At 36.9% G+C, this 21,718-nt stretch overlaps 1 protein-coding gene across 4 annotated transcripts in view; it reads left to right on the forward strand.

Moving 5' to 3' along the window:
- dicer1 (dicer 1, ribonuclease type III) overlaps positions 1 to 14,508 on the forward strand; it is a 30,372-nt gene extending 15,864 nt beyond the window's left edge. For all 4 annotated transcript variants that reach the window (XM_052580495.1, XM_052580492.1, XM_052580493.1 and 1 more), the window contains exons 19-29: positions 677 to 830; positions 941 to 1,123; positions 1,228 to 1,333; positions 1,509 to 1,684; positions 2,618 to 3,437; positions 4,470 to 4,622; positions 6,085 to 6,856; positions 8,304 to 8,572; positions 9,234 to 9,396; positions 9,577 to 9,652; positions 10,372 to 14,508. In XM_052580495.1, the coding sequence (XP_052436455.1) occupies positions 677 to 830; positions 941 to 1,123; positions 1,228 to 1,333; positions 1,509 to 1,684; positions 2,618 to 3,437; positions 4,470 to 4,622; positions 6,085 to 6,856; positions 8,304 to 8,572; positions 9,234 to 9,396; positions 9,577 to 9,652; positions 10,372 to 10,537 (3,038 nt within the window). In that variant the 3' untranslated portion in view covers positions 10,538 to 14,508. The remainder of the gene's footprint in view (positions 1 to 676; positions 831 to 940; positions 1,124 to 1,227; positions 1,334 to 1,508; positions 1,685 to 2,617; positions 3,438 to 4,469; positions 4,623 to 6,084; positions 6,857 to 8,303; positions 8,573 to 9,233; positions 9,397 to 9,576; positions 9,653 to 10,371) is intronic.
- Positions 14,509 to 21,718: the final 7,210 nt, after the last annotated feature.

A 21,718-nucleotide genomic window follows, 5' to 3' on the forward strand; every position in this document is an offset into this window, starting at 1 on the left:
ACCAGTTTTAAGTGTCAAGTTTTTTTATAGTAATTTATAATCTATATAATCTGAAAGCGGAATAAATAAGATTTCCATAGATGTGTGGTTTATTAGGATAGAATAATACTTGGCTGAGATAGACCTATTTGAAAATCTGGAATCTGAGAGTGCAAAAAAAATCCAAATTCTGAGAAAATCGCCTTTAAATTTGTCCAGATGAATTCTTAGCAATGCATATAACTAATCAAAAATTAAGTTCTGATATATTTACGGTAGGAACATGGAACATGATCTTTACTTAATATCCTAATGATTTTTTGCATAAAAGAAAAATAGGTCCTTTTGATCCATAAAATGTTTTTTTTTTTTTTGTGTGTGTGTGTGTGTGTGTGTTTTTTGGCTATTGCTAAAAATATACCCAAGCGACTTAAGACTTGTTTTGTGGTCCAGGGTCGTGTGTGTGTGTGTGTATGTGTGTGTGTGTGTGTGTGTATATATATATATATATATATATATATATATATATATATATATATATATATATATATATATATATATATATATATATATATATATAAACATACACACACACACAAACATGTCTTATCTAAACTATTGGCCCCCTGCTCTCCAAGATATTGGCAATAACTTTTTTCTTAGTTGACCACTTGTCGTATAACTTCTGTTCTTTTAGTTGAGGATTCCAATACTTTGGACCTGGATTTCAAGTTCATGGAGGATATTGAAAAGTCTGAAGCACGCATTGGCATTCCAAATACTCAGTATACCAAGCAAAACCCGTTCATTTTCAAACTGGAGGACTACCAGGATGCTGTCATCATTCCAAGGTACAAAAGTCTTATTGCCCTCGCAATTAAGCTCTCATTGATGACTTATACTGTGCTTTTGTTTTCACTGAAGTTGAACTCTACCCTTCTGTCCCATTCCTCCCTCTAAGGTATCGTAATTTTGACCAGCCACATCGGTTCTACGTGGCTGACGTTTACACAGACCTCACCCCACTCAGTAAATTCCCCTCTCCAGAGTACGAGACTTTCGCTGAGTACTACAAAACCAAGTACAACCTGGACCTGTCTAATGTTAACCAGCCTCTACTGGATGTGGACCACACATCTTCAAGGTAGGAAGTCAAAAAAAAGAAGAAAAAAAAAACGAATTCTGGTTTGTGCACTTTTTTCCTCCCTAAGAAATTCATTATATGTCCTTGGTGGTCTTTTCCTGTAGATTGAATCTTTTAACTCCCCGGCACCTTAATCAAAAGGGGAAAGCCCTTCCTCTCAGCAGTGCAGAGAAGAGAAAGGCCAAGTGGGAAAGTCTACAAAACAAACAGGTATTAACTGACGGAAAGAATTTGTGGTGATAATTATAAGCCATCATACCTAAATTAAGTCTAATCACACCGCTTGTTCGAGTATTTCCTCCCACTGAGAGTAGTAACGGACGAACAGAGGTTTGACTCGCATCAGATAACAGGTTTTTGTTGTATTTCTCTTCTGTCTGCTTAGATTTTAGTTCCAGAGCTCTGTGCCATTCACCCCATCCCAGCCTCTTTGTGGAGGAAAGCCGTCTGCCTTCCCAGCATTCTCTACAGACTTCACTGCCTTCTGACGGCCGAAGAGCTGCGGTCTCAGACAGCCATTGACGCTGGTGTAGGGGCTCAGAACCTGCCTCCTGATTTCAGGTCAGTTAAAAGAAAATCCACAAATCATATGCATAAAACTCATTCGCTGATTTCCAAAACCTAGAGAGCTTTCCGTAGACATAATTTTAAGGCATTGTAGGCACACTCTTGAAACGAAAGCTGTTCTAAAAGGTATTACACATAGTTTTGACAATTCATAATCATAGGAAAATTTACTTGGCAGTGGAAGTGGAAGAAAATGTTTTATTCTATAATAAAAAGCATTGTTAAAAATGTTTGTCTATTTATTGGTTAAAAAATATATTGCAAAGGTTAACTTATTGACCATTATTTACCAAATTTTAATTAAAAATGCATTATCTGATGAGTTTTTCTGTTTGGCCGATAAATTTGAAAGAATATCCTCTATTTTGACACTGTGGATAATGCAGGACTTTTATTTTGACAGCACTGAGAATGCTAACACCTGAGTGCAGTTTAAATGTATTTTTAATTAGTTTCTTTTACAGGCTCGTTTTTGTTGTATTTTTATTTTTGTATTATTATTTTTTGTTCATTTTCAAATGAATTATTTCTAATTTAGTACACAAAGTAACATGTAACATTTTTAATGCAGAACTTTAATTACATTTTATTTTTTTACTATTAAATAGTGACATGTCGACTTTATATCTGGGATATAATGAAATGAAATCCATTGTGATCAACAACTAATTTCAAAATGATAATATTGTCATGTGCAATTTACTTTTATTCCTATTAGAGAGTGTTTAGTTAGCTTAGCAACATGCTAAAATCAAACTCTATTCATTCTCTAGTCATATATGTGCCACAGAGAGTTACTGCATTTATAAACCGTTCCAGTTAATTTGTAAGGTAACATCTACCTTAGAAAGCAGCTGTCTTCTGCAATCTCTGCATTAAAGAAAGTGCTCCTATTTGAGACCTAAACTCATTGAATATAAACCCCAGGTATCCAAATTTGGATTTCGGATGGAAGAAATCCATCGACAGCAAGTCTTTCATTTCCTGCCCCAGTGCATGTATGGAAGACGACGATCACTGTAAACACGGCACAAGCTCAGATCCAGACCACACTGCCCTGGAGGGCTGCAGTACGGAGGCCTCCCAGCCTCCAGAGGGCGCTCTCCCCTGTGAGAACTGCAACACACCAGATAAAAAGCTAGAAACCCACTTGTTCCCTGTGACTGATCTCCAGACACCGAACAAAGACAAGAGCGACTGCGTCTGTTCCCAAAACCTCCCTAACGGCACCCAGGGTGACACTGATGACCATCCACATAGACATGACATTTGCCAGTGCTCTCAGCTGGGCCTTCTGGAGCGTGACCTATCAACACAAACCACTACCTCAGTTCCTGTGCAGCCCTCTCCAGCCGGCAAGCCACAGCCCCAGCCCAGCATTGAATGTATCCCAGGCAGGAACTCAGATCTCTGTGACGGACATGTGAAAAAACCTACCTCAGACTGTCGCCCCAATCCAGAGCCAGCAACCAGCACCACAGCACCTTCAGAAGTGTCATCAGAGGTCTCTGACATGACATCTACGTCAGCCTGCACAGGTCCAGCCTGGGATTCTCCCAAAACCTTGGGCCCTAACCCCGGCCTCATCCTGCAGGCCCTGACCCTCTCCAACGCCAGTGACGGCTTCAATCTGGAGAGGTTGGAGATGCTGGGCGACTCTTTCCTGAAACACGGCATCACCACATACCTGTTCTGCACTTACCCTGACGCCCACGAGGGAAGGCTCTCATACATGAGAAGCAAGAAGGTATAATTCCACCATAATGACAAAGATCATTAGAGTAACTGCAAAGTAAAAATCATCACATAAAAATTTATTGCAAGTTTTTTTTTTTTTTACTAATCTTATATATTTGCAAATCAAGTTATACATAATAATACAAAAATATGTTTACTGCTTTGATAGTTTCTTTATTTAAATTTTCTTTTAAATATTCTTAAATATTATACTTAGGAGTATGCACTATTCTTACATTTTTATAAAATATTGTTAGTGCACTAAAAAATATTTTTTGAACTTGTAAATAAAAGCAGATTATTAGAGTGCATTTAACAAAAAATATGATTTCATTTTTTCTTCAAAATTTTAACTATGTGTTACTGTTTCTTTGTAATTGTGACATTTCTGTTTAATTGTTGCTATTCCTGTTTTTAAAGCATATACAATTTATTTTAAATATAAAAAAATAATAATAATAATTTTTCAATAAAGTATACTTAAATATCTATAATACTAAGCAGTATTCTGATGTATTATTGTTTTATATTATTATATGTATTATTATATATTTATTCTTATATAGAATCCATAATTTAGGTTCAAATAAGTGCTTGGCAATGATTCTCTTGCTTCTCACACACGTTATGTGCAAAAATAAATAAATAAATTACCTATATTTTGGATGCAATTAAACCACGATTAATCGTTGCCCAGCACTAGTTTAAATTAATTCAGCTACTGGTGTTTAAAAAAAAACCTTGGTGGTAATGTCAGCCTTATTTGTGCTATGTATGTTTATTTTTTATTAATGATATAGTTACTTTTAAGTTGATTCTTGCAAAATAATTTCTCTTTTCTTTGTGCCAATAGAATATTCACCATTTGAAGTCTTAACTGATGAATCTGTAAGACTTGCATACTGAACTTTTTTTGGTTTTCATCACACAAAGCTTTGCAGTTACTGGTGTTTTATTGAAAAGATTATGATTTCATTTGAATTACTGTCACCATTTATATAAAGCCTTTTTACGTCACATTCTTTTGCTCCATTGTCTCCAGGTCAGCAACTGTAACCTTTATCGCCTGGGGAAGAAAAAGGGCCTTCCTAGTCGAATGGTGGTGTCCATATTTGATCCCCCGGTAAACTGGCTTCCCCCGGGATACGTGGTGAATCAGGACAAAAGCAGCACAGACAAGTGGGACTCAGATGAGGTATGAGTCAGAGAGCATCTCCGTTTGTTTACCAGATAGTTCAAGTCAAGCTTAACCCAATATCAACATGCATCTTCATGCACAATTACAAGTTTGTTTACATGGCTCTGTGCCTTCAGCTGAGGAACATCTTGGCAGCGTTGAGCTGCAGCTGTTTCCTGTCATTGCCACTAGGGGGCAGGTTCATCCTTTTTCAGTGAAGCAGGTTTCGGAAAGGAATTTATTTGTGCAATTGTTTATTTATTATGCATGGAAAAGATTAAAAAGTTCAGTATGACACGCCTTTGGTTTTATTTTATACTAAAGGCAACAAATCTTCCTCAATTCGCTTGTCATCTCCAGGGCAATTACTTCCAAACCTCTGTGCACAAGAAATGGATATAAAGTAAAAGGTAGCAGCTTAACTAAATTTAGATTAAATATAGTAATGCAAACCTACTGAAATTTCTGAGTTAGGAAATGACTCTTGAAAAAACTGTATTTGTTTGTAAAGTAAAAAGTGTTAATAATTAAATGACAACCTACTGCAAATATGAAGACCTTAAAAACTAATTTCAGTGTGTGTATGTATGCTTTATATTTTGGGAAGAACATTTAAAAATGTAGGCTAATGTTTCACATTATTGAAACAAAAGCAACTTTTATTCTATCATCTGAAAAAAAAAAAAAACATTGTTATATATATTGTTATATTGTGTTTATAGATTGTTCAAATCTTATGACAGTGCACAAATGTGTTGTGGAATTTAATATATCTGTAGTCCTTAACCCAAGGCACAGTTCACAGAAGCATGTCAGGTCAGGAAGGGGTGCCACAATTATTTAAAAAGAAATATCTGAAATATTAAGTAGAAGCCGCAGTTTTCCATCTGTGTTTAAGCATATGTGATGTATTAGGACATGTGCAGAGAACCAAGTAAGAAAAATGGAAAGAACTCTGCTTCTGGTTTCTACCAGCCCTCTCCATGGTTTCGACGGAGACTGGCTGTATGTTTTGGGTGGCTCTGTGTGGTTCAGGGTGTATATGTATGGTACGTGCGTACTAAATTTGCCTCGGGTGCTGTAATTTTAAGTGTCACTTCCATGTATTATTACAGTATAAGGTGTCAAGGGTATTAACATTTTAATGAATATGCAATAGACGTTTTCTCATATGGTCAGTGTTATGGCATATTAATGATAAAAAAAAAGGATTTTTAGGGTACATTTCAGCTTTTGAATCACATTAGATTGGATGAGTCATGGACTTGGACTGGAAGCCTCGGCTCTGTTCGAGCTCTCCTGAGCAAACATAATACTGTGGTTGAACTAAAACACTTTTAAATTGTAATCTTTGCAAATCTGTTGTAGATACTGAGCCTTGGCTTTACAGGGCTCTTGGACTCCACGTTCCTTTCGTGATGTTGTTTGGTTTGTTTTGTTTAAGCTCTAAGACTTTGAAAAATCTGTTTTTGTTTCTCAGAATAAAGATTTGGCCAACGGAAAAGCCAGTGAGGATGACGATGACGACGAGGACGAGGCAGAGGATGTGGAGGTCGAGCCGTCTAAAGAAGAGGTCAGCGTGGAAGATGAGCTAGAGTACTACTATGAGCACATCAAATTCATCGATAACATGCTGATTGGCTCCGGCGCCTTCGGGAAGAAGATCTCCCTCCAGCCGGCCGAGCCCGGCTACGATTGGAAAGCTCCCAAAAAAGCCCATAACTCCCACTTTTCCCCAGACGGTGGCGCTGACGAGTTCGATTACAGTTCCTGGGACGCCATGTGCTACCTGGACCCCAGCAAAGCTGGCGAGGAGGATGACTTCGTGGTGGGCTTCTGGAACCCCTCAGAGGAAAACTGTGGCACGGATATTGGGAAGCAGTCCATCTCCTACGACCTCCACACCGAGCAGTGCATCGCTGATAAGAGCATAGCCGACTGTGTGGAGGCGCTGCTGGGGTGCTACCTCACCAGCTGTGGGGAGAGGGCGGCCCAGCTGTTCCTGTGCTCCCTCGGCCTGAAGGTGCTCCCGCCGGAGAAGCAGAGCTCAGGGGGGTCAGCTGAGCTGCAGTATGGCTGGCTGAAGATCCCCCCGCGCTGCATGTTTGACCACCCGGATGCCGAGCGGACCCTCAACCACCTCATCTCTGGCTTCGAGAACTTCGAGAAGAAGATAAACTACACATTTCAAAACAAGGCATATCTTCTGCAAGCTTTCACTCACGCCTCGTATCATTACAACACCATCACAGGTGTGTGGACGTTATTAACACAGCACGGTTTCTTTTAGGATAGTGTTCTGAGTCCAACATTATTTCCTTTAGTTATTTTGAAGGAAACACCTGCTCCCCAACTTTACTAAACACTAACAGTACTGCTTTGGGATTTTTTTTTCATACTGCTTAATTTAAATGACCACTCATTGCGACAAATATAAGAATTATTATTGTATTTTATACATAATATAATATATAAGAATAATACATGTATAATTTAATATAGTAATATATTATTTATTGTTATAAATAATAATAAGAATAGAAATAATAAATTATAACAATTTAATATAATGTACAATATTATATTAAATTGTTTTAATTTATTACTATTGTTATTATTATGTTAAATTCTATAATCATTTGATAATAATGACTTATTCTTTGATTATCATAAAATAAACTATTAAGATTTAACTTATATTTATTACTTTTTATTATTATTACTGCTATGCCTACTAAAACGTATTTTAATGTAATTAGTTGTCATTTAAAAAAAAGTTTTATTTAATATAATAATGATTATTATATTCAATTATATAATAAAATAGTATGCTTTATCTTATAACTTTTTGTAGTTAACACTTTCGTTCCCACAGTTGATTTGGGTTACTCACATAAAATATATTGCATAGACCTTATAAAAATATTTAGTACTGGTATGCTAAGCAACTCCTGGTTTGCTACTGGTATGCTAAGTGTGAGATGAAGTACTGTATTTTCCGGACTATAAGTCGCACTTTTTTTCATTGTTTGGCTGGTCCTGCGACTTCTAGTCAGGTGCGACTTATATATGTTTTTTTCCTCATCATGACGTATTTTTGAACTGATGCGATTTATACTTAGGTACGACTTATAGTCTGAAAAATACGGTATTCTGATTTACAGAAGTATCTTTTTCGATTCAGCTTTTCATATATATATATATATATATATATATATATATATATATATATATATATATATATATATATATATATATATATATGTGTATATATATATATATATATATGTGTGTGTGTGTGTGTGTGTGTGTGTGTGTGTGTATATATATATATATATATATATATATATATATATATATATATATATATATATATATATATATATATATATGTGTGTGTATATTCAAACTGACTGATGCAGTTAGATCAGTATATTGGATTCAAACCAAAAATTCATGAGATTTTTTATTTATTTATTTATTTGAAAGATGCGTCTCAAGGAATCTTGTCTATAACCCGGCTATATACACGCATTCCACTGTATGTGTGTTGCACCTAGCAAAAACGAATACTATATTTTCAGTTGTGTTTTTTAACATCACTTCATATTTCTTGTGCTTTGACCTTGTTCTATTACTGTTATGTGATATTAATGGTCTCCTTTTAACCTTCTTTGTTTAACTCTGAACTTGGAACAGATTGTTATCAGCGGTTGGAGTTCCTTGGTGATGCAATTTTAGACTACCTCATAACAAAGCACCTTTATGAAGATCCCCGGCAGCACTCCCCAGGCGTGCTGACCGACCTGCGCTCTGCACTTGTCAACAACACCATATTTGCTTCCCTGGCTGTCAAGTACGATTACCACAAGTACTTCAAAGCTGTCTCGCCCGAACTGTTCCACGTGATCGATGATTTTGTGCAATTTCAGCTAGAGAAGAACGAAATGCAAGGAATGGATTCGGAGGTGAGCTATCATCTCAGCGTTATCTGTTAAAGATATTAGGCCTTGGAAATGATCTTTTCGTTTATGCCATTGTCAGCATATATATGGATAAAATTTCATAAAGATTTAGTACCGTGACATCCTATCACTAGCGCTCATCGGGAATCTGGTCTGTGTTTGTATTTGTTTTCGTTTTTGGATTGTAAAAATGCAGTTGGATTTAATTTATTTCGAAATGGTTATCTTGGCACTGAATCTGGCCTTGTTTGACTGGAAAGCATTTTATGCCTAAGGGACAACACTGGATACTGGAAGAGGAAAGACAAATTGAATAAAATAAGTAATGTTCTCCTTAATTACATAGCTGGGTAATGTTGTCCCCAATCTTGAACATTTAAGTCTTTTAAGCGAAATACTAAAAGTAATTGATCGCAGTTCATTTTGAGAGGAAATACCATTAGAGTACAGCAATGCTGTCAGTTCACATTTTAAGTTACGACCGCAGTTTCTCTTTCTGCAAACCATTTTCTGCTGTTGTTGTTGTGTGTGATTAGTTTGGGGATGTGAATTTGACATGGAGAAGCACAGTTTTCTGTCCTGAGAGGAAACACTTATTTTCTGAGTATGTGAATGAAAAAAAAAAATGAAATAAAAATGTTGAATTGTTTTTGCTCTCTCATAGCTTCGCCGATCGGAGGAAGATGAGGAGAAGGAGGAAGACATTGAGGTCCCCAAAGCAATGGGAGACATCTTTGAATCGCTAGCTGGTGCAATTTACATGGATAGCGGGATGTCACTTGAGACTGTTTGGCAAGTGTATTATCCAATGATGAGGCCGCTCATAGGTAAGGGCCAAAGACGTACAGACGAGTAAATCAGTTCTGCATTTCTATTCCGTCTGATTGTCTGCCGGCTCATGTGGCGAAGACCATAAGTTCAGTCATTTCCAAAACGTCGTGCCATTTTTATGCGTGATGAAGTGCCAGATTGAAACGCTCTGCTTTTGTTTTCGCCTTGTTTTCTAGAAAAATTCTCCGCTAATGTCCCTCGATCCCCAGTGCGTGAACTCCTGGAGATGGAACCGGAGACGGCTAAGTTCAGGTGGGGATGTCTTTCCCTTATACGCAAGCAACCTCTTAACATAATCACCTGCAAAACACATACACAGTAGCCATAATTTGAATAAACGTTACTGTATCAGTGAGTGGTTGGGAGCAATATGAAGTAATTTTAAAAATACAGAATCTCGACTCAATTTCCAAGTTCCTGCAATGTCCCTATAAGAGTTTGGAAGCTGTAATGTTCTTACAATTCAGCTGGATTGATACCAAAATTTTGGCTTTGGTGTATCAATATCAACACTAAATTAGGATTTTAGCCTTGTGGGAATTATTTCTATATTATTATCAAAAATGTGTAGGTTCATATTATTTATATTTATTATAAATATGTATATTAAAAAAAACCTGTTCAATTATTAAGTATATGAACATTACTATTATTATTATTATTATTATTATTCCATTAAAATAATTACATAAATATAAGTAATTTTTTTTTAAACCATAATGCATGCACAGTTACTTTCTACGACTTTGTTGCATGTATTAAAGATATAAAGGTTATTTTTTTCACTTTAGCTGGGTTTTCACAGGAAGGGTCACACATAAATAGTATTATTAATTGTTGTTATAGCTTAATTTAACCTAATTGAAATATATTTATTATTCATTATTTTAACAGGTTTTTGCAGTTGTCTGTAGTTATCAATTATTATTGTCATAGTCATATCTCTGTTTTTCTTTCTCTCCCTCTGACAGCCCTGCAGAGAGAACCTACGATGGAAAAGTACGGGTGACGGTGGAAGTGGTGGGCAAAGGCAAGTTCAAAGGCGTGGGGCGCAGCTACCGTATAGCCAAGTCAGCGGCCGCCCGCCGAGCCCTCCGCAGTCTCAAAGCCAATCAACCTCAGGTCCAAAACAACTGAGCTTCAGACGGCAGACACCCCAACGCACCAGTCAAATACACAGCAGAACCCCTCTCCACACCAGTTTACGGCCGAGCCAGGAATCGTGGGCCCGCAGCGTTCTCACCAGGGTTGTCAAGCGCAAATGAATCAAGTCAAAAGATTTCAGAATAACTCGCATGGGGTTCATATTTCATTTTATTCTTTACGTGCGCAAACACAATCTTTTTCTCCTCCCCAGCTTTGTTTGATCACGAGTGCTTTTTAATGTATTGCAAGTGTTAAGAGAAAGGTCAGGTCGTCTTTTCCCCCCTCTCTTCCCTATTTTTATTAACATTAAAAAAGATATATGCTCTGCTTTGTGGTAGTTGTTAAGAAAGCTAAAGCTAATAGGTAGTATTACAGTGTACATAGTTAAACTCCAAGCTATCCACTAAATAAGAGAAAAGACAGTGACATAAAAACACAGAATTCCTCAATCTGTGCACTAGTGCCAGTTTTGCTGCCATTTGGCAGGAAGGGCACACAGAAAGAAAGATGGTGTTGGTGTGAAAAGTGTTTTTCTCTATCTTGAGATGATATATTCTCAATCAAAATTGCACTTCTCTAGGATCCGCTTTATTTTGATGAGTCATGAGCGTTTTTTTTCTTTCTTTTTCAGATCAGCAAAATCAGTTAGCTCTGTATTGTATTGAGAGAGAAATGCCCTCGCATCCTTAAGACGGATAGGAATTTGACATTCCCGATTACTGTAATCAGCATACTTGTAAACGGCACTTGAGGATGCATGTTCGTGTAGCCAACCGGATGGGTTGTATAGCCGTCGTATAAAAAAAAAAAATATTGATATTAGATGTTTATGACATATTCGTTGATACTTGGGTTTCAGTAATGTCTTTTGATACTGATATTGATGATATTTAGTTAACATTCTTTATGAAGATTAGATGTCTGCATAGACTGACTTGACTGACTTAGTTTTGATATAACGACACGAACGATATACAGGAGGACATATCACCTGGGAAAATATGCTGCAGATTTTATATATTAAAAAAAAAAACACAGAAAGAAAAAAATAGGATCTGATTATTCTGTAAGACACAAAGCACCTTTACGTACCGTCTTTAGGACAAACCGATATTTCGCTAGATGACTTCACGTGCATCGCTTACCAAAGTCGATACTGATGCAGCATTGTGAGGTTGCACCTGTTAAATCAATCCCTCAACATTCAAACGTTTGGAGATGTGGTAACCAGCTTTTGTTTTAGTGGAAATGTGTTGTAGCCTCTTGTCTAGCCTAAATGTTTTCATTTTAATAGGCATTCTTCACTTGAATACCTCAGTTAATTGCATGCATTTTTTTTTTTTGGTGCTATGTTTAAGCTTGAATTCTTCATCTTTTTGCACTGTAACTGTATTACCTCTTAATTTTACCTTTTTGAAATCTATTGGGTTAGTTTTCTGTTCTGTCTGTTTTTCCCCGTTTGTTATTTTGTTTGGTTTTTATGCTTGAAGGGGAAATGCTGAAAAAAAACACACACAAAAAAAAACGTTCTCCGCACATAACCTTGATGCCTCTCTGATGGGCTCAGATTTTCCTTCACATGAAAATAATTGTGCATCCGATCAGAAGGGTTACTTAACACTTGAGAAAATTGATAGATTGCACTCTGATACATTCTTATAAGCCATGCATCTCGCCTTTGTCACGTTCCTCCTTTGCAGTCTTGCCAACTCTAACTATTTATCAATCAATAAATTAATCGTAAAAAACAGCACACCCTTATCTATCATTGCTACCCCAGGAATAAGGGTGTAAATTGTAACTACCTAACTTTTCCCCCTCCTCGTTTTGTCTATACTTCAGTTGTTATGTTACGGACAAACTATTCCTGAAGTTACATAATCCCAGGCATTGCTACCTCAGAAGACCCTTGCGAATAGTTTGGCCTTATCATAAAACACTGGTTAATATATTTGCCTTTTTACTAATCTGAATGGCATTGAGGCACAGTATTGTATATGCTCATCAGCACCTTACAGGGGGATAAATATATATTCTCACAACTATTTGCACTAGAATACATTCCCACTGACATTAGCATTTTTCAAATGGAGTTTGCTCTAAAGTGGTGCCTTTCAACCCTGATGTAACATCTATGCTCTCTCATACTTTGCTATTGTAGAAATTCTTCACAATATGGTTTGTATATAGTAAAGGACTTTTGTTGCCATGCTTCATACTGCATATTGCCTACCGATTTTCGATTTGGTGGCATGAACGTCTGACATTTTCCTGCTTCTATATCTCATAGGCTGTTCAAATGATGTTCTAGCTCAAGAGTCAAGATTTCACAAACATTTGAAGCTCCAACCGAAGTTTGCCCGGTCTTGAGAGTGAGTGCAATCTGGTTCTGTTTTAGCAAGAGTTGAGTGACCCTCTTTACATTATCTCAGTCGCAACCCCAGAGCTGAGTATTGAAAGTCAATAGAAACAAATTATTTTCCATGTTGCCTCAGCCAGTGGCGTGAGTTTGCGTATCAGGGTCAATGTGTGCCGGCCCTGCGATATGACACTGTTTCTGTAACCCATAACCCTCAGACTATTGCAATTTTTTTTGTTTATATGTTTTTATTTTTTTTTCCAGCTTGTTAGTTTTTTTTTTTTTTTTTAAGCCTCTGAAGGCACACACTTTTTTCCTTTACTTTTTTGTTTAGGCTTTCTTCTCACTGTCAGTTTTTAACTTTCAGAGAATGTGAAATCACACATATGGTGCCATCACATGGATATGGAGTATTTTTTTTTTGTTCTGGTCTTTTATTTTCACAACCAATAATCGATCTTAATGCCGCAACTAGTCCCACAGAAAAGATATCATTATAAAAAAAAGGAAAGAATTGCAGTCTTTCATTATCTGTGGGAGTGTTTTCTTAAAGTGGTCCTCCATCGTATCATATGTTGCAGATTGTATTTTCCTTCATGGTGGAGAATAATTTTTGTGAGTGTTGTTTTCTTTTTCTTTTTAAACATGTAGCACAAATAAGCATTGCACTCGGGCGCCATACTTTACCTCATGTCAGAACGAGAAAAAAAAAAAAATACAAAACATGTATATATGATGCCGTAACGTTTAAAGGAATAACTTGTGGTTTTGGCCTTGCTGCTGTTTGCATCGCTGGTATTCTACCAATCTATTTAAAAGTGATCAGAGAGATACAATGTGCCTGCAGGATATCATCAGAGAAAATACACTGTAGAAAAGTAGTTTCCAATATCTACAATCTGGGGCTAAATATGTGTCCTACATGTAAATTCATGTCCTGCCTTAATGTAATATTTGGAATATGGAATTGTAATGCTAACCTGTCAAGTCCTTCGACTGGCATGCTTTTAATATGTTGGGATGGCACCGTCCCTTACCCATCACCCCCTTCCCACCCATACTACTTCTAGCTTATATAAATCCACATGTATTAGTGCATGTCAGTGAACACTCTCCCTTCTTACCAACCTGTATTTCCCTTTTAGACTAATTACATTGTATAGATCTGAATAAATCAGCCTTAAAATGTATTCCAAATGGCTTTATTTCATAGCAAGTGTCATACTTTTTTTTTTCCTTCTACTATGGACAAAAAAGCCCGATTTAAGGTCAAATGCACTCTTAGTAGCAGCAAGGTGTTCAAGGTGCAATGAGTGGCGAGCTCCTCTTGAAGGGGTTTATGGGAATGTTGAGCACCGTAGAGCACTAACAGTACGAGGATTTTAAATGGCGAATTATGGGCCACAAACTGCAGCGCGACTTTCTGTATTTTTAAGGGACGTGTATTTAAAAGTCTATTTCTCATTCATACTGTATCAGTGCTGCAGTGGTTTGCATTCTGCACCTTATGGATCACAAAAACCTTTACGAATTCTGTTCCCCCCTTTTTTTTAAGTAATTGTAGCCGAGTATATCTACAATAAAGTTATGGTATGGTCGTTCATTTGTGGCGTATGTGTGTTCTTTATGCTTTATCTATATGCCTTTTCTAGATCCTGAAATGATGTATTAGATTGCTTTATGAGCTGTGTGGCTGCGGCTACTAATAGCGTGTGAAAAGCCGGTCACAAGCCACAGTGTAAGTGTGGGCTTTCACAGTGATGACCTCAGTATTTTCCTAACCCAAGGAGAGCTCTTGCCTCCCGTTTACGAGTGTTTGGAGGCCGCTCGGGTTTAGATGGACTCGGCAACCATGACCGATGTTTTAATCACATTTGCACAGAGCCTTATGTAATCGATGAAGTAGGTATGAACTGTGTTTGCAAGTGTACTTTTTCACTCTCTACGGGCCTTTTTATGTTCTTGTGTATCCATTTCGCTGCTTACACATTTTGTATGGCTGCATCGATGCCAAGAAGTAAAAAGAAAAAAGTTGGCGCGCTCACTCTTGGTAGGTGAGAAATGACCTCACATCAGCTGTGCAAGCATTGGCATGTGTATTCTGATAACCCAGAGAGTTGCTGCGGTATTACTATTTCGAATTAAAATTTGGATTCAGAAAGACACGTTCAGCAGTATGTTATTCATTCAGATTTCTAGTGTGATGTTTATTGATTTGAGACTGTTGGAGACTCATAATCCCAGCATGATGCTCTGAGTGTACCTACAGTAGGGTCTAGAAGTCTGAGACCACACTGAAAATCTGAAAAAGATTAAGGCTTTTGAAAACCGGAACAAAGATATTTTATTTTATTTTTTATTTTTTTATTACATTTTTAACATAACATAACATAAAGCAGTACAATTAAAATGCATTAACTAATTCCATTAATCTACTGTAACAAAATATATATATATATTAGGGGTGTAACGATACGCGTATTCGTATTGAACCGTTCGGTACGACGCTTTCGGTTCGGTACGCGGTACGCATTATGTATACCGAACGGTTCGTTGGAGTAATTAATTATATTTGGAAAAAAAAAGAGAGAGATAGAAATATAATGATATGCGTTCAACAAGGTAGCCCAATAACCCAAACAACGTAACAGGCAACGCCCCTGACACTCCCGAAGAAGAAAAAAACACCATCTTATATGTTTATGTTAGGCTACTCAGCAGGCGCTCGCTCACTCAGTACACGCTGAAGGCTCGTTGCAAAATAGCCAATGCGTTTAACAGACTAGAAATGAGAAGATCCTCCAATAACCAACAGGTCTGGTGTTTGGGTGCACTTTGGATTCCCTTTAAGCTATAATGGTGATGGCAAGAGAGTGGTGGATAAAAAAACAACGGTATGTCGCATCTGCAACATGACAGGGTACACCAGCGGGAATACAAAAAAAAAAAAAAAAAAAACACCAGCGGGAATATCTGGGATATATGCGTCAGTACTATCTGGGAAAAGACGAAAAAAAGGAGAAACATGCACGCAGCAAACTATCCCTGCAGCATTTAGACACTATAGCTTACAGGGAATCCAACCCAAACACCAGACCTGTTGGTTATTTTAGGATCTTATATTTCTGGTCTGTTAAATGCATTAGACATTTTGCAACGAGCCTTCAGCGCGTGCTGAGTGAGCGAGCGCCTTAGGGGCCGTTCACATATCGCTCCTAAAAACGCGTGGAAAACGCTAAGCACGTCTTTCTCCTCCTTTCCAAAGCGCTCGGGCAGAAGCGCTCATGAGGCGTCTGTCTTTGCTAAGCAACAATGACGTGCTCTCTCCATGAGACGCGGAAATTTCAGCGAAGGATAAATGGATTTGCAGCTCTAAAAATCGCTTGCAGTAGCTCTGCTACTAAATTTATTTCAAAATTGCAATCCATATACAACTATGATCAGCTGTTCCTTCATCTTGGCTGAGCTCTCAACCTTGTTACGGGAAAGGATGAAGCTGATTGGTTGGTTCTTGTCACATGACCCGCGGTGCGCTTGCGGCATTCTGAAAAGTTGAGATGTTTTTACATTTTGCTGTATCTAAAACGTATCGAACCGAACCGAACCGTGACATCAGTGTATCGTATCGAACCGAACCGTGAATTTTGTGAACCGTTACACCCCTAATATATATATATATATATATATATATATATATATATTGAATATTCTCTTTTTCTTGCACTGATAGGAGCACACAATCTGGACCCACTATAAAAGATGAGGTATGAAAGTTAGATGCATTGAGAGGCATACATTTTCAGGTCAAATCAGGCGCTTGTAAACCATGTTTGAACCACATGTTTGTCATAGTGTTTAATTCCAATAATTGTGCTCGCACACTCTAAAAAATGTTTTGGAAAAATTAACAGTTTGCATCTTTTTGTTTCGTTGTTATGACAACTTCTAATGAAATTTTGTCCAAACATAATTTGTGGCATAAACTTTTTTTTTTTTTTTTTCATTTCATAAAAAAAAAAAAAAGTTGTGAGTTTGTGAAAAATTGAGTTGAGGCGCTGGAACCAGTTAATCTTACTTGAGTTCAAATCAACAGCTAGCATTACACATGCTAAATGTAACTTATGTACCATGTAAATTGAACAAGCAAGTAAGATATTACTTGTCATTGGGATTAATATAGCCATTGCTCATAGAGTTAATGTAGTGTGTACTTTCCTGTAGCTACCTTCAACTGAACCATGGAGCACTACTCTTGAGTACAATGGTAACCAAAACTTAACAAAACTTATTTTAAACATGAACTCTTCTTATCCTGTCCAATGCAAAGTACTAAAAATTCTACTTTATTGCTGCTTTAAAATAAAAATAAAAAACATGCAGAAAAGAGTTTTAAGTTTCACCTAACATTAAGTTGATGTAATGAAAATAACTTTTTGCATTTGATAAGGTATAATTAATTAGAAGCCAGTTATTTTTAGTGAATCACAAATGCTTATGAATCATCCAGAGCAGTTCCTTAATTAATCTGGATCACTGACGTCAGGTTTTTTTTTTTTTTTTTTTTTTTTTTTACATTTATTTAAATCATTCCACGTGGCAAAAAAAAAAATATATATATATATATTTATATTTATATTTTTTCTTCTCAAATTCAAAATAACTGTTCAAGGCAACGTTACTGAAATCATTACTTTTCTTAAAATGTTCTTTCCTAATGAAGAATTTTTTTTCCCAAGCACAATGGTGTAGTTACAAAATCTACCAGCAGGGGTTCACAGGGTCATACCAACCAGCCAAAACTTGACCCCTTGTTCCAAACAATGGCAGAGGGTGCAAAAATACTTAAAACACACTTCTCTTTTAAAATGTACTTCCTTGGTCTTGAGTCTCTGTGCCTCTGTTCATGACTCCAGCTTTGACAAAGAGTTGATTAAACTGCTTTGCGTCATTTTAAATCACAAAAAAAAACAGTCTCGACCAGATTTTACTGAAGTTCAGCACTGTTGATGAAGTGCTCGTAGCAGATCACCTGGACCATGTCCGCTGAGATAATCTGGAGGGAAAAGTTGAACAAGGCTTTGTTCATCAAAATGTAGATAAAGGAGGAAAAGAAATATCTATAGCTGTTGAAAAGACATACATGTGCTTCTTTGGGTAATATATGTAGGTGGAATGCAAATGGCAGCCAGTGAGCTGGGCCGGGATCAGGCGGGGCTGATATGCTGAGTGTGGGAATGAGAGGCTAATGGTGACTTATTACCTGTGTTGACAATGTGCAGGCTTGTGCCGTGTCATTTGAGCCATTTATTCTCTGCGCTATAAAAACAAAGAGATGACGAATAAATATGCAGAGGGGGCTCATTGTTTTCCGCTTGCTCGGTTGCCAAAACTTTTTACTGACCTTTTCGAGCACAGGTCCCAAACCAGCGCTAAACCGTCTGTCACTCAGCGCACACGCGCTTACACAAGTCGCCCTTTCGACCTCAGCATCTTATTTTTCTCTCTTTTAAGCTTCAGGAGCAGGCGACAATCGAAATCGAACATAGCAGGCATTCTGTGCCGTGCTCACATGATCATTTGTTTCACTCTTTTGTACAGTCACTCTTGATTCCCCTTCACGTGAGGATTACAGTGCATTGCAGTTGGGCTGTTACAATGAGCAGAACTCCTACGGTTTATTAATGCGCCAGTTTACTGATGGCCCTTCAGCTTCAGGAACGGGCCTGCGCTTCCTCACGTGTAATTAGATCCAGCTCCGTGCACCCTGTCTTAAGGGCAGGCCGAGGAATAACCCCGGCATCAGGAGAGATAAGGATCGCACGCGCTTCCACATATACAGCCCCAAATCAGCAATCACATAAAGCATCACTCTATTAGTCAAATCGCTTTTTCTCCATTGGTTTGTGGTTCTTTCTGTGTCTGTTGGTGACAGAGTAGTCTTTCTAGAAATGGCTGGTTGGGCGCTTTGGACCATTGAGCTGAGTTGCTTTGCATCATCAGTTTGAGAGTCTACCTTTATTCATTTAGCAGATGCTTTTATCCAAAGGGACTTGTAAATGAGGAATACTACAACACAAGTGGTTTATCATTGGGAGACTAATGTGAGATGTGCTGCAATACAGAGTTTAGTGCTGCTTAGAAAATGAGAGAATGAGCTATTAACACAAAAGCATTTATTTGATCAAAAGGCACAATAAAGACTTTTACAGTTACCAAAAATTATATTTCAAATAAATACAGTTCCTTTACACACACTATTTATCAAAGAATCATTTTTTCTTTTCTTTTTTTTTACCAGTTCCCACAAAATTGTTGAGCAGCATAACTGATTTCAATATTGATAACAAAAAATGTTTCTTGTGCACCAAATCAGCATATAAGTATGATTTCTGAAGGATCATGTAACACTGAAGACTGAAGTAATAGCAGCTGTAAAATAATCTTTGCTGTCACAGAAATAAATTATATCATAAGAGAGGCTATATTAATATAAAAACAGTTATTTTAAATTGTAATAATATTTTACAAAATTACTGTTTTTACTGTATTTTTTTATTAAATGCTGCTTTGGTGAGCATCATAGACTTTTAAAAGCATAAGTGAATGGTAAAATAAATAATATTACAAACCAAATCTATAGATATTAGGTTTTTTTTCTAATATTTAGACATTTGTTTGCTTATTTGTTAAAAGCAAACATACACATATACGTATGCGTGTATATATATATATATATATATATATATATATATATATATATATATATATATATATATATATATAACATACACACACACACACACACACACACACACACAACCACTCTCCTTCCTTTTGTTGTTGTTCATTAGCGGAGTAAACAGTGAGGGTCCTGGGCCCCTTGCCAGCATATGTATATGTCTGTGTGGTGCATCTGAAAGCACTGTCTCACAGGGGGATTATCTCTCGGGGCTCAGGTGTTAATGGGGTGTCACAATAAACACCCTCTTAATCCCCACGATCTTTTCACTTGTTCAATTAGGAAGTTGTCAGTTGTTCGCTGGCTAATACACCACTAGAGCCATTATCTCCCTATTTAGGATGAATTTGCTCATGCTAATTGATTCATCTCATTATGCATGGAGAGCTTTGTAAGCAGTTTAGAATGGGAGCGTCCCCAGCACTCTGTTAACACTGTGGATTTTGTTTGGGAATATGAACAGGAAACGCATTTACACAACTATTACTATCTTGCATATTTAGTTTGTTCCCTTTTTTGCTTTAGAAACCAGCAGCAGTCAAGCTGCATGAACTACACAAGAATGCGTAAAACCAGATGTAGTGATAGAATTGTGATATTTCAAGTATAATACTGTTTTTATTGTACATTTGATCACATAAATGCAGCATTGGTGAACATAACAGAAAAATAATGTAATAATTTAACCAAACACAAATGAACAGCAATTTGAACAGCTTTGTGTGTATATATCAGGTTTTACAATTACGTGTATATAATATGTATGTGCAATTTATATTTGTGAGAATTTTACTTTAATGAGGCACCAGTAAAAAGTTAAATTGAAATATTTGTTTATATATATGTAATAATAATAATAATTCAAAATTGATATTCATGTTCTCCAGCATGATTTGAGAGATGGAGGAAAGAACATCTCATCATTTGTACAATGATCAATGAGGCAAAAATGCTTGATAAAAAAAAAAAGTTGCTAAATGTTCCATAACTATAATACTTTTTTTTTTTTTTTTATATTCGATTTTAAAGTCTAGATTTTCAATATGGTCTCACACTTTTAGACCCCACTGTGTATATGTCCAATATAGAGAAGATGCTTTGATACAGCTGTATTTCTTCATCAGCTTGAACAGAATTGAACCATCATGCAATTCGCTACTAATCTGCACCATGGACGTATTTTGCAAACACATTAGAGCAACAATGCAGGCGGGCATATTTGTAATCTCTCGTTTTCTGATTCTTAAATGCTGAACAGAAATGGAATATGAATATTTCTGAAAGCAAATCCCCAAAGAGCCCAGGTTATAATGTCCACAGTTAGAAGTAATGAGAGCAGGATGAAAGCCATGATCAGATGGTAATTACTATACACTGGGTATGTTTGATTTGTCATCATCACCTGTCGTCAGCTCAGACAAGTCTGCCTCCCTTCTCCTCTCACTCCTGGCCACGCACCCATTTTCTCCTCTCATGAACCACAAAAGCAATCTGGGGAATATTGAAATGAAGTCTGAGCAGGGGGCTTTTGAACAGCATGACATCTCGGGCTGGCGAGATGCAGAAATAATTAGCAGAATCATTTGGGTCCCAGGGCCTATTTCCATTTGCAATAACAGTGTTTTAGTCTTGAGTGGTGTCTGTAAATTGCCCCCACTGTTTGCAGAGGAGAGTAATGAGAGTTTAGTCTAACGGTCATGTTCCCCTCGTTTAGCTCAAATGAGAAATGTCATCCGTCTGAGATGCAATCAGGGGTCCGTCAGAATGGCATGTGCCAGTCCAAAAAGCAATGATTGAAGGAATACAGGAAGTGTAAAATTGACTTTCCTGACACATTTTAGCCTTGATAAATTTCATAAAAACAAAAAGATGCAATGTTATTAATTTGCATGACAATAAGCATCATTGTTTTAAGCAAATTCTATGGTTTAAATCCTTTTTTTTAAGAGAATCTCGGCCTGGCCTCTTCGATCGACACCTGTTATCCTCAACTCAACCATCTGTGTTTTGGCCCGCTATCAGTTGTTATGGACACGGATTATGATATTTTATTTTGCACAACCCACGCAGTTGT

The sequence above is a fragment of the Carassius gibelio genome, chromosome B17, assembly GCF_023724105.1.
Source record: "Carassius gibelio isolate Cgi1373 ecotype wild population from Czech Republic chromosome B17, carGib1.2-hapl.c, whole genome shotgun sequence".
Taxonomy (NCBI): Eukaryota; Metazoa; Chordata; class Actinopteri; order Cypriniformes; family Cyprinidae; genus Carassius; species Carassius gibelio.